This window comes from Antechinus flavipes, chromosome 3 (assembly GCF_016432865.1).
Source record: "Antechinus flavipes isolate AdamAnt ecotype Samford, QLD, Australia chromosome 3, AdamAnt_v2, whole genome shotgun sequence".
In the NCBI taxonomy this organism is placed as follows: domain Eukaryota; kingdom Metazoa; phylum Chordata; class Mammalia; order Dasyuromorphia; family Dasyuridae; genus Antechinus; species Antechinus flavipes.
Genome location: NC_067400.1, coordinates 434078510 through 434092611, shown reverse-complemented (window position 1 = coordinate 434092611; position 14102 = coordinate 434078510). Strand labels below are relative to the sequence as shown.

Genomic DNA, 14102 nt, shown 5'->3' with positions numbered 1-14102 from the left:
TGGGAAATGTCTTTATAAATACTCAATGCTTTTCTGCATTTCAAGGAAATTAACATTTTAAAATGGATAATTTGAATTACATTAAATTAAAAAGTATGTCTTATATTTCACAAGCAATGTAATTACTCCCTCTTGATAGAGGTGTGCATAATCCATGTTTTAAACTGATGATTATATTATGATATAACAGACTCAGAGAAATCACTTTCCTACGGAAAGTTATTGGGGTATAAATGGACTATAGAAGATAATTAAGAGAAATCTTCATTTCCCTAAATGAGCCACAGAAAGCAAAGGGAAAAAAAAGACTTTTGGCAGTAATGAAGGTGGCTGAGCAGGATAGTATTAGTTGGGTGTGGGTTGTTTATCAAGTAACCTCAGTGAGTGGTGGTCATTGTGAGAAAAGGCATCTCTAGGAGCCATCACAGTCCAGTGAAACTTATATTGAGGGCCCAATATATCCCTGTCTCCAAAAAATAGAGCCAAGTTTGCCACACTCAAATACATACAAAGGGCCTTTTCAAATTCTGGAGCTTCTGAGTTCCCAGCTTCATGTGACTAGCAAAATGTCATCAAAATGACCTCACATTTGTAGCAAGCCTACTGAACAGTAGATGAATGCCAGAGCTCCAGAGAGTGGCTGGCAGCAGGAACTCAGAAGGGTAACTCCTTCCACAGAAAATCAGTATCCATAATAGAGATGTGAGAGCTCTCACACTTACCTGCAAGGATTCACTATTTCTTCAGGTGTTGTCTTTATAAAAGGAGAAACTGGTTTTTCTACAAAGGAACCAAAGCCCAATTTGAAGTTGCTTGTTAATTTAGACATCTCTTTGGATAATGTGGAGCCCAACTCCTTTATTGTATTGAGGTCATCTTCCATAGAAGCTGAGAGATCCATGAGGTAATACAAATCTACTGGATAATCCTCAGTCTGGCGAACATGGACTTGTAATGTTTTCTCATTACCTTGTTAAACCACAGCAGGGGAAAAAATGAACACATTAGGTTTTGTATCAGATCAATCACTAGATCTGTGTGTTGTCATTTCAGAAAGATATTCCTAAAGGAATGGCTGGTATAAACAGTGCCAGGACATCATAAGCTGATATTTCTATGCAAATTCTTACCAGTTATGTATAGAGCCACTAAAGGATATGTAACCCAGGATATTTTATAACATCTTGGGAAAACCAGCATCCATTTAGATTTAAGATAATCTTATTTCTGTAGTTTCAAAGAGGTAAAGCAAGCCAAATGGCAAACTGGAGCTGCATTCAAGTGCTCAAAGAAATGTGAAACAAATCTCAAAGGCATTTATTTGCACCCCCCCCTTCTCTCTCTCTCTCTCTCTCTCTCTCTCTCTCTCTCTCTCTCTCTCTCTCTCTTTCTCTGTCTCTCTGTCTCTGTCTCTCTCTTTCTCTCTCTGTCTCTGTCTCTCTCTCTGTGTCTCTCTGTCTCTGTCTCTGTCTCTCTGCCTCTCTCTCTGTCTCTCTCTGTCTCTCTGTCTCTGTCTCTGTCTCTCTCTCTCTGCCCCCCCCCTCTCTCTCTCTCTCTCTGTCTCTCTGTCTCTCTCTCTCTCTGTCTCTCTCTCTCTGTCTCTGTCTCTGTCTCTGTCTGTCTCTCTGCCTCTCTCTCTCTCTCTCTCTCTCTCTCTCTCTCTCTCTCTCTCTCTCTCTGTCTCTCTCTCTCTCTGTCTTTTTCTCTCTCTCTCCAGGACAAGAGCAGAGTTGTTATTTGGCAAAAAAAAATTCAATTCTATGCTAGGAGCATAAGTATCCCACATAAGTAAAGATATCATTATTGACTAATCTTCATTTATACAAAAAGGAATCATTTCTGATTTATACTTCTAATTAATGTTATATAAGCCTAAACACATGCAGCCTGCATAGGTGACACTGGAAACTTTGTCCCATGTATCAGTGGAAATAAGAAATTATCACACTATGATATCATATTAATAAGGTGCTATAACATACCTGGTCGCAATTTTAGAACTAATTTTTGGGGTGAAATTTGTATGATATCCGAATTGTTTTTCTGACTTCCTATACTCAGCGGCTTATTTCTAAGTATTTCTATTGTGGAAGTAGGATTTTCAATGGCATGCAGCAAACATCCTTTAGCCAAAAGATTCTCTGGGGTATCACACCTTTCACCAATTCCAGAGGGATGGGTAAAGTCCTAGAAAAGAAAAGAAAATCAAGACTGATGATTTTTTAATTATAATATAATGGGGGATATCTGTGCAACATGTCATATTCATCTTTCCCTTTCCATTCAACGATCAAAATATTCTCACATCTACTTCATTTATTGTTCAATTAGTTCAAATTAGAGGCTGGCAGAAATCTTGAAAAAATAAGAAAAGATTCCATTTTAATTTCAGCATTGTGGTTTCATGTACCATTTTTTCAATTGCTTCCTCTTCTTAAGCATCTTTTCAATAGTTAGATACTGAATTTTCTGCAGACTTAAATTGTTATTTAAGATAATACATTTTAAATTATTAATTAATTAATATAATATTCGACTATATATATATTTCAGGTACAATAAAATCACCCATTTTCTGTAAATTAAACTGTTTATAGTTTCTAAACTATAAACTGTCCAGAGGTAGGAACTATGTCTTCTCAGCATATAGCTTCGAGGACTTGATACAATATCAAGGACTATTTACTGTTAGGTGTATTATGACATTATGTTATTATTTTATAGCACTGTTGGCTTCTCTCCTGGACTTTAAACCATTTACTAGGTCTTTAAATATTTTCTATTTAGTATATTTCAGATTTTTTTTCCATGGTTAACAATTGGGAACATGGGTACCCATTTAGGATACAAATGAGTATAAGACAATTCCCTTTTGTTTGTTGCAGTGGTTTCCCTTCTTGACAATTAGATGTTTCTAAGCTCTCGATATAATTTTTCTCTAGCTGTGAAAGTTAGTTATTTGGGTGTATTATATCGCAGAATAGAATTCAGTTTATGCATTCTAGCAAGTGCCAAATGTGACTACCAGTTACTGGATTTACAAGTCCTGAAATGTCAATGAAATGAGAAGGATTAGTGTTTATTCATTCACAGTCTATGAAGAAGGCAGCTTACTGGAAGGATGGATCACATCTGCATTGGAGCTATGAGGCTGCCATATGCCATATCTACATTAGTAGTTTTAAAAATCACTAATTTTTTTTTATGCTAACCATCACCTGTCAGTAAAATCACTGGTTTGTCATGGTAGGCTAGCCACTAAAAACAGTATTTTAAAAATGTTTCAAAAGTAAGCTTTTTAGTCTCAGAATTTTTTTCATAGTTGTAGGATAAATACTGCCCAAATGAGCTATTTTCAATCAAATGTCATTTTAAAAATTTTGTATCTATATTGATCTATTATCTATGTTAGAATGATATATGCTACTTTGTATTCATTGTTATTGAGTCATTTTAGTTGTTAGTCTTTTTGTGATCCAATTTGGGATTTTCTTGGCAAAGAGACTGATGTGGTTTGCCATTCCCTTCTCAGTTCATGTTATAAATGAGGAAACTGAAACAAACAGGATAAAATGACTTGCCTAGTGCCACACAACTAGTAAGTATCTGAGCCCAGATTTGATTTCAGGAAGAGGAGTCTTCCTAACTCCAGGCCTGGCACTCTATTCAGTGTGCTACTTAGCCACCCTACTCCTTGTATATATGCTGTCTACTCTGAGAAAGTGTAGTCTCCCTGAAGGCTGTCCTTTTTTTCTTTCTGTTTTCAGTGCTTAGCATGTAATAAAGGTATGTAGTTATATATACATATATACATGTATATGAATTTGTATGCATACAAATATACAAGGATATAGGATTTTGCTATAAGTACAAATAAGTAAAAAACTGTATCAAATATACCTTTTTTTCCAACTCATGTAGCAAAAGTAGAATTGGAATATATGAGGAGGCAGGGTAGGATAAAACTACTTCTTTTGGAAATTAACTCGCTGAAGAAGAACTTATTAGGTTCAGTGGGGATCATGTTTTTATGGTTAAGTCTGAAAGTAGATGGAAATAAAACTCCTGTGGTCCTAAGTCTAGACATACTTGCGGATTGGAAGCATTGTATCAGGTATCATCTGTGGTCAGGGTCAGTGTGTGTGTGTGTGTGTGTGTGTGTGTGTGTGTGTGTGTATTACCACCCTGGGAATTCTGTGAGTCCCTGATTACAGGGTTTCTCACTTTGATCTGACAGATGAACTTCTGCCCTATGAGCAAATACGATTAGTGACCTAGGAGTACCTGAAGGGAAGAATGACTCGCTTTGTTGGAATAAATAGAAATAATCAGGATCTTTCTGAATTTTTTGCATAGGAGTTCACCATTTCAATTTATGTTGCTTTCTGTGAGATTACTACTGCTAAGACATGTTGACTCCTAAGACATCCTAAGAAATATTGGATGTTTGAGGTGATATGACTTTGGCTATTGCTGTATTGCATATCTAACAGCTCTTTATAAATTAGAATTAAAACTGTCATTTGGGTTTTTTTTTAAAGCTCTTTCTTGATTGGAATACAAGTACCTTTGTAGTATGCTCCCTTTCCAAAGATACAGATCTTTGAACAATAGATTCTGTGAGTAAACACTTAATCACTTTATATAATCCAGTATATAGAAATGGAAATATTAAAAACAATCCCTTCTGGTACATCTGGAGGAGTGCTTTATCTCATTAATCATTTCCTTATCATAATTTGGCAATACAGGAATAATAATATTTAGCATTATACACTGGATTTTAGAAAGTAAATATGAAACATTTTCCTAAGCCATGCTAGTATTACCATTGCAATATTATATATCTGATCAAAGCCTATGACTTTTTTGTGGACTCTCTAACACTTTATTTACTGAAAAGTGCTGATACATATACAGTGTGTCTGAAAAGTTGTGATGCAGGCTTAAATTCTTAAAACTTAAAATTTTGAACACACTCTCATATCCCATATAGCTCTATAAAGTCTTTGATTACTTACTTAGATTACTTTGTTGATTTCTCACCAGTAGGTGATATAGATATTACTATTACCATTTCAAAGATGAAGAAATTGAAGAAAAGAGAAGTAATCCTTGATGTTATATAAATAATGAGTCAACCCATTATTTAAAACCAAATCTCTAGTTTGTTTCTATACCTGAGTTGCCACTAAATGTAGCTTTATTAGAACTATATTTTTCAAGAAGTCCTATTCTTCTATTTTGTTGTCATTGTTAGGTCATTTCAGTCATCTCTGATTCTTTATGACCCCATTTAGAGTTTTCTTGGCAAACACATTACAATGGTTTGCCTTTTCCTTCTCCAGTTCCTTTTATAGATGAGTAACTAGGGCAAATAGAATTAAATGACTTGCCCAGGATCACATAACTAATAAGTATCTGAAGCCAAATTTGAACTCAGAAAGGTGATTCTTTCTGACATAAAGTGACCCAGCACTTTATGCACTGTGGCACCACCTAACTACCTTTTTCCTCCTATACTTGAGCTGTAATTGAATGTATTTTTATTAGAACTATCTATTTTGCAAAAAGTCCTACTCTCCTATGCCTATTTTAAGTCCTTTCTTTGAACATGTTGTAACAAATGACATGTAAGCACAAGATTGGTAGGACATTCATAGCACTAAAGCCAATTTTGTTGCTGAGTATGCTGAGTATGTTGGATCATCTTGTCTTGGGGGCAGACTTGATTCATATGAAGTTAAGTAAAAAGAACTTAAAGGGAAAAGCAGGATCTTTTAATGCTATGGGTAATAAATTGCATTTTCCAGAATAACATCTCTTCCTTGACAAATTTTTCTTGAAATTAATCAAACGAACATCCTATTAGCACTGCTAATACACTTTTTAAAAATAGTCTGCTATACTTGTCCAGTCACCAGGATTTTAGGGCCATTCTCAGGGTCAATGGAATGAACATAAAAGCTCACACAAACACTTCTGTTGAAAATTCTATGAGATCATTTGTTTTACCTCTTGAGAACACCAGGAGCAGTGTGGTCCAATGAGCAAACAGTCTTCACAGGTCTCTGCATTACCCACAGCACAGTTCCCTATATTTAAAGCCAGAGAGGCAGGAGATTAAGGATGCATTCAATCATTCCCTCTATGAGGCTTATGGTGATTCAAACACTGGAGAAGGATAGACCTTAAGTGTCAACAACCAGTTCTTAAAGTTAGTAATTCTTATGGACTTTAACTTTCCACATAATTTAATGTTGATATTTATGAAATTTCCCTCTACCTTATGTTAATTATGTTTTACTTTCTTAAAATATAGAAAAGGCATATATACTTTTAAATGAAGTTTCATTTTATTCATCATTTAACACTTGTCCTAAAAAGAATTATTGACATTGTGAGGAGAAATGTATTGGAAAAAAATGGTTTTTTTAAATTATAAGAATAAATAGCCAAATGGGATTTTTTTCTCCTGAGATAAATCCTTGAAAGCCAACATGTCTTAGTGTAGGTAGGGAAATCCTTAGAAGCAGAAAGACCAGAATTCACTTTGGACACATGTTAACTAAATGCCGATAGTAAAGTTACTTAACCATTTAGTGTTCCAAGACACTCTCTAACACTGTTAATTGGCAGATGAGTTGATCTGCAAACAGTGAAGGGAGTTTTCACACTGAGAGTTTCTACACTAATGATTGAAACTTTCTGCTCTCTTCATCTAAAGAAATCATCTTTAACAAAAGTGGCTTGATTTGCTTCATATTCAAATCATTTCAAGAAGTTTCCAACTGGAGGAGAGAAAGATCATTGGAGAATGATAGTAATGCTAAAAAATAATAACAATAATTAAAAGTGTTTTAAAGTTTCCAAAATAATCATTGCAGCTACACAGATCAAATCTTTTGCGCATCAGCTCTTTTGTATTTCTGGCATAAAAGTGCGGAAGCAACTTTCCAAGTCCCGTAATACTGCTGGGTACCGTGTAGAAACAGATCCTAATAGCTCTCCAGTCCCGTATCTGAAGTCTGTTAAAACATTTTCCCTCAAAGGCAAGAGACAGTGGGATAGACTAATTCAGAAACTGCTTCCCATATCTTAGTAAAGACAGTGTTGTCAAACATTCAGCGACAGAAATTGATGTGAGGGCTCACGATTCTTACCTTGAACATGGTTATTCCTTCCCAGAAATAGAAAGAACAGGCAAAGCAATTCAATCCCCATTCGTTTTCAGTTCTCGCTGTGCAGACAGATTAAAAAGTGAATTACCTTCAACATAACAAGATCAAAGTTGAACATTGTAAAAGACTTTCTTTCTTAAAGTGGAAAATGGTAAGTACTACTTACACTGCTTTGGACAGAAACTCTAGATGGAAAGGACAAAAAAGTTTTCATTAAGACTGAAATGAAAACAGAGGCTACCTGGACAGGTAAAGAAGAAAAGCCCTGCTTAAGAGCAACTTCAACATGATTCACTTCCTTGTTCTCCTTATAAGGAAAGCAGGTGTACAATCACTAAGAAGGTGGAGAAACTCATTCAGGTAGAAATTTGGGTGTAAATTCTAGCAGTTTCTCTGGGTCCTAAAGAAAGTCAATATTGCAGATGAATTTTTGATCAATAAAATGATGAAAGAGTAATTCTTTAAACTGTCATTTTTCTATGTTTTCTATGTATCTTTGATGTACACAGGAATAGAAAGAAAATATCAACCATAATGCTGCAGTAGATTATAATATTAGTAAGGAAAAAAGTACCTGTGATTTAAGAATTCCATTTTTTATTCAGATCTTTTTCTGAGTTCAAGGCAAAATTCTCTCTGAAAAAAAAAAAACACATCAAATTGATAAGCAGACCAAAAAATTTAAAATGATGTGATGTCTTGTTTTTTGTAGAAATTTTACCAATGCTACAAAAGTGTTTTTTTAAATCAGAATAACTAAATTATAATATAAAAAATAAGTAGTGATTTTTTAATTAGAATAACTAAAATTCTTCCTGGACAGTATTAAAGTAGGTTTTTTTTTGTTTGTTTTGTTTTGTTTTGTTTTTTAAAAAAAGTCAAATAGTTTAGCAAATGTGTTTCAACCTAAATAAAGAAAACTACAGAAAAGGACAGTTTATAGAAACTACTTTTAATCTAGTAGCATTCACTAGCTCAAACAATGAAGATGAGGCCTGCATTGTTGCACAGTCTTTAAGGTCTTAAGTGGATATCTTAAACAGTCAAAAGGTGATTTCTAACTTGGTCACTTGCCCCATTGTTTAACCTTAGATTAATGGAAAGGGAGCAATGTTGTTTTGAGCATTACATTGTAAAATAGTTTGGGAGAATAGGGGAGGAATCCAGGAGAGAAAAATGAAGATTAGGATTTAGGTCTTTCAAAAGTAATGGCAACAGTATAGAATCCACATTGCTTTGTAGTAATAACACATTTTCACTTACACACTTTTATTTAAGTGTGACAATGTCTTTATGAGGCAGAGAATGTAAGTTTTGCCAGCTTCATTTCACAAAATAACATTAGAAATGAAGTGACTGGCCCAAGTTGGACTTTCTTCTCCAAATCCAGTATTCTTCTCCTTCCATTCAGAAAAAAATCCCCAAAACTATGTAAATTGGGATTCTTTGGTGAGAGGAAGAAAGGCCAGTAGCATCTTTCACATTCTTCCCTTTCTCTTCATCCAGCATCTACTCTGGTTCAAAACCTTATGACCTCTTCTGTTCTATTACAATGGGCCTGCTCTTTGGCATCCTTGCATCTAGTTTCCTTTCACTCTAATCATCCTCTATTCATCTGCCAAACATTTCTTTAACCCAGATTGATTATATTAAACATCTTCAATGTTTACTTAATGCATTTTGGTAGAATAGGAAAAAAAATCCTTAGCTGATTTTTTAAAACTCTCTATAATCGGGCTTCCATTTTCTCTTTACAATCTAATTTTAAATACTTCCCTTTATGCAATATCCATTCCAACCAAAGTGGTCTATTTTTGTTCCAAAAATATTATATTTCATTTATTGCCCAAGTACTTTTACTCAAATAGCACTCCACATCTGGAAGAGACTCCCTTCTTATTCCCAGCGCTTAAAATCTCCATCTTTCCTCAAAAAACTGCTCAGGAGCTATGTCTCCTAATTAAGCCTTTCTTCATCCCTTCAGTTGTTAATACTTTCTCTTAAAATTTATTTTGATAATCCCTTTTGTACTTCATACTTATTGGTCATTGTATATATTTATTCTCCTCATCCTCCAGACTTTAATTTTCATCTTTATATCTTTAGCATCTTCAAGAATGTCTTGGGCATAGAGGGAGCATATTGAATTAAATTAAACTTTGGAAAGTCAGGTTCACTTTGGCAGTTATATGGTGGATTGATTGGAGAGAAAAGAAAATAAAGCAGAGAGACCAATTAAAAATCTTTTGTAACCATCCAGGGTGAAAGGTGATGAAGTCCCTAACATGGATGCTGGCAGGGTTAGGAGAAAGAACTAAACATTCTGAAATGGAACTCATTATCTTTCCTGCTAAATAATTCCCCACTGTTAACCTTCTCCATTACCATAAAGTGCAGCACCATCTTTCTATGCCTACTTTTCTACACGCATCGTAGTGGTCATCCTGAACTCATCTCTCAGCCTACCCAACCACATATTCAATTTGATGCCAAAGATTGTTAGTCTTACTTCGGCAACATCTTTCATATTCATTTCAGTTTCTCCTCTGACACTCTCACTACTCTAGTGCAGGTTAGCATCATCTCATTCCTCAATTATTGGTAATAGCCTGCAAGTAGATTTTTCTGCTTCAACTCTCTTCCCATTTCAATACATCTTAGATGCAACTACCAAAGCAATTTTCCTAGAGCATAAGTCTGACCACATTATCCCCTACTAGATAAACTCTAATGGCTGCAGGATACAATATGCTCTGTTTGGCATTCAAAGACCTACATAGCCTAACCCCTCCTCCTTTTCCATTCTTCTTATATTTTATTCCCTCAAAATTATTCTTTAACCCAGTAGCACCAGCCTTCACAAATAAGATGCTCTCATTTCTCAGTTCCAGGCTATTTTTCCATGCCTGTAATGATCTTTATTTTTAACTTTGTCTACTAATTTTCCTGGCCTCCTTTTAATCTCAACTAAAATCCCATCTTTTACAACGTCTTCCTCCATTCCTCTTAATTCAAGTGCCTTCCCTTTGCTAATTATATCTTATTTATCCTATTTATGTGCATATTGTTTTTCCCTTAAAAATTATAAGGTCCTTGAGGACAGGGACTCTGCCTTTGTGTGTGTGTGTGTGTGTGTGTGTGTGTGTGTGTGTGTGTTTCTCCCAATTCTTTGTACAGTGCCTGATATAGAATAGGTGCTTTATAAATGTTTGTCAACTTATTGATTAGAGGTATAATTGATAAAATTTGATAAAAGTTCATAGAACCTGGCAACTGATTGGATATGGGGAATATGGGAGAGTGTGACCAGTCCAGGACTGCAAACTCAAGTTGCTAGAAAAATGGCATGTCAGAAATGGAAAGTTAGGGAGAGAGGTAGGGGAGAAAACAATGCATCTGTTTAAAAATAATATTGCATTTGAGATATTTATGTGATATTAAAGTAGCAGGATCAGGAAGAAGCTATTGATGTAGGACTAGAATTCAGAAAAGAGAGGAAAACTAAATATATAGTTTTTAGAGTCATTTGTAAAGATGATAATTGAACCCACAGAAGTGAGAATTTGAATAATTTGTGGGTCACTAAATGCTGGAGCTTTTCCGCTCTGTCATCTGGTAGGGTCATCTTTTAATCTGGGATGACATTTTCACTTTCTGTTTTATCCCTTCAAATTTCACAAACCTCATGAATTGGTTCCTAATTCTGTCATAGAAAATCATAAAGGGTTGAGCAGCAACCTTCACCTTTGCCCTGATGCCAAAGTCCCATCAGGAAGCCAATGAGCCAACATCATTGAGATATTTATGTCAATTACCAGACCCACCCTTGCTCAATAAATGAGCAAGTGTGAGAAACTGCCTGATTTGGCCCTCCCCAACTGTAACTCTGAACTCTCCCTGAGGAGTTCCCTGAGTTCCCTGAGGAAGAGCCAGGGAGTAAGTTAAAAAAGATTGAATGAAAATTCTGTCACTGTTGGGAATGAGTACCTCATTACAACCAGCTTTATTTAAGGAAAAACATCAGTTAACAGATATTTACTAAAAGTTCATACTGATAGTAGCTAGAATGGTAGCATGTTGTGCTTGGAGACAGTAAGCTCTGAGTTCAAATATGACCTTAGATACTTACTAGCTATGTAATTCTAGGCAAATCACTTTTTTTTTTTTAAATTAAAGCTTTTTATTTTCAAAACATATGCATGGGTAATTTTTCAACATTAACCCTTGAAAACTTTGTGTTCCAATTTTCCCCCAGTTCCCTCATCTTCTCCCCTAGATGGGAAGTAATCCAATATATGTTAAACGTGGTGTTGTCTCCAAAATATGCATACATGTTTTTATTTAATTATCTTGCTGCATGAGAAAAATCAAATAAATAGGGGAAAAAAAAGAAAGAAAATAAAATGAAAGCAAACAACAAGAAGAGTGAAAATGCTATGCTGTGAACCACACTCAGTTCCTACAGCCCTCTCTCTAGGTGTGGACGGTTCTCTTCATCGCAAGATCATTGGAACTGATTTGAATCATCTCATTGTTGAAGAGAGCCATGTCCATCAGAATTGATCATCTTATAATCTTATTGTTGTTAGGCAAATCATTTAACCCCATTGCCTCAGCTTTCTTATCTGAAAAAAAAATAATCTGGAAAGCCTTATTAAGAAAATCCCAAATGAGACCACAAGGAGTTGAATATGAATGAAAAATGACAGAACAACATAATGCAAATATCACATATTCTATACTCGATTCATATATATATATATATACATACATACATATATACACACACACACACACACACACACACACATATATATACATACATACACACACACACACACACACACACATATATATATATATATACCTGCCAATCATTTATAAAAAACATTTGAATTTTTGGTTCCTTTTTTTTTTTTTTGGCCATGAGGCCACTTTTTTTGGCCACTTCTGTGAGTTCAATTATCATCTCAATACAAATGACTTTCAAATTTATATATTTAGTCTTCCTCTCTTTCCTCAATTCTAGTTCTACATCAATAATTTCTTCTTCATCATCACTACATCATCACAATCAGCTTCTTTGATATCACATAAATATCTCAAATATAATATGTTTAAAAAATGTGGGGCAGCTAGGTGGTGCAATGGATAGAACACCAGCCCTGAATTCAGGAGAACCTGAGTTCGAATCTAAACTCAGACACTTAACACTTCCTAGCTGTGTGACCCTGGGCAAGTCACTTAACCCCAATTGCCTCAGCAAACAAACAAAAAAGAAATAATTTGGTTGCGATGATTCTTTTAGAAGGATTTTTTCTTTTTCTTTTTTTCTTCAATAGTATTTTATTTTTTCAAATATGCATAAAAGTAGTTTTTAATACTTTGTGTTCCAAATTATTCTCCCTTCCTTTTCTTCCCCTCCCCAAGACAGCAAGCAACTGATATAAGTTAAACATGCACTGTCTTTTAAAACATATATCCATATTTGTCATGCTGTATTTAAAAAAAAAAAAAGTCAAACCAAAAGAGGGGGGGAAAAGCATGAGAAAGAAAAACAATCAAACAAAAGATGAAAACACTATGCTTTAATCCAAATTCAGTCTCCATAGTTATTTCTCTGAATGGTGATGGCATTTATCATTTAGGTAGGCTTTTCAAAAAAAAAATATATATATATATATATTTATCTCTGGACCAACATAATAGCTGATTCAGGAGAATTCTAGAGTCTTCTTCTGACTCAGTCATCTAATCCAATTTCCATTCTGAAGAATCAATTCTCCCTAGGACACCCTTCTCCCAAAGTGGTTTCCCACTTTTTCTTTTTTAAGCACTGAAAAGACAGGCCCTCCTACTTTGAGAAAACTGTAATTTTTAGGAAAATCCTTTCTATAAATGAACAAAAATATGCTTCATTTTAACTCTCATTATTAGTTTTAATTTTGGTCTCTCTGATCAAGTAGAATACCTAACCTCTTTTTTAAGTGACAATATAGGAAAATATATGTAGAGAGGTATCATTCTTTGCTTCCCTCAACCATGTTTTCTATTCTACAGGTTAAACATCATGAGTTTCATCAATTCATTCTCACTTAAGATGCTGTTTTAAGTTTGCCCTGGGTAGTCTCCTATTGATTTCTTTTAGTTTTTTTTCAGTGTCCTTCCTAAAATATTGTTGTGTCCAGGATGGCACACAATGCTTCATGTGGTCTAACAAGGGCTGAGTACAATAGGATTGTCAGCTTTCTCTTCTTATCTCTGAATAGTGATTAACACAGATCCCACTATTGATTCATATTAAGCAATCAATTCAATAAAGCCTCTAGATTTTTTTTATGTGGTCTTATCTAGATACCTCTCCCCATTCTGCAATTGTATAGTCATTTTTAAACTAAAGTATAAGACTTTACATTTGTCCTTATAAAATTTAATGTTGTAAAAGCGAGTCAATCATTCCACCTACTGAGAACTTTTGGAATCTCAGAATTTCATCCAATATGTTAACCATTACTTTTAGCTCTATGTCATCTATAAATTTTTAAAATTCCTATATAATTCATTCATTCACCTAAATTGATGAATTTTGGAGAACCAGTTCAAAGTCAGTGTTCTATGATACATCGCTAGAATGCTTCTTCCAGAAGCTACTTGTAGTTGTCCTCTGTTCTTCCTCAGTAGCACGTCGGACACTTTCTGAACCAGGGGCTTATCTTCCAGGTTCTCCTGTTTTATTGTTTTAGTACTATCCATGGGGTTTTCTCAGCTAAGATACCAGAGTGGATTATCATTTTATCTTCTAGCTCCGTTTATAATTGAGGAAACAGGTAAACAGAGTTAAGTTACTTCAGGGTCACACATCTAGGAAATGTCTGAAACCAGATTTGAATTTAGGAAAATGAAGTCTTCCTGATTCTAAGC

General features: G+C 34.7%; 1 protein-coding gene across 1 annotated transcript in view; it reads right to left on the bottom strand.

Annotated features, from left to right (window-relative positions):
- Nucleotides 1–14102, bottom strand: part of ITGB6 (integrin subunit beta 6) — a 193136-nt gene that overhangs the window by 76767 nt on the left and 102267 nt on the right. The window contains exons 2-7 of the mRNA XM_051986289.1: nucleotides 7756–7817; nucleotides 7348–7581; nucleotides 7164–7240; nucleotides 6016–6095; nucleotides 1983–2187; nucleotides 723–969 (exon numbers count right to left, since the gene is read on the bottom strand). Coding sequence (XP_051842249.1) covers nucleotides 723–969; nucleotides 1983–2187; nucleotides 6016–6095; nucleotides 7164–7224 — 593 coding nt within the window. The 5' untranslated portion in view covers nucleotides 7225–7240; nucleotides 7348–7581; nucleotides 7756–7817. The remainder of the gene's footprint in view (nucleotides 1–722; nucleotides 970–1982; nucleotides 2188–6015; nucleotides 6096–7163; nucleotides 7241–7347; nucleotides 7582–7755; nucleotides 7818–14102) is intronic.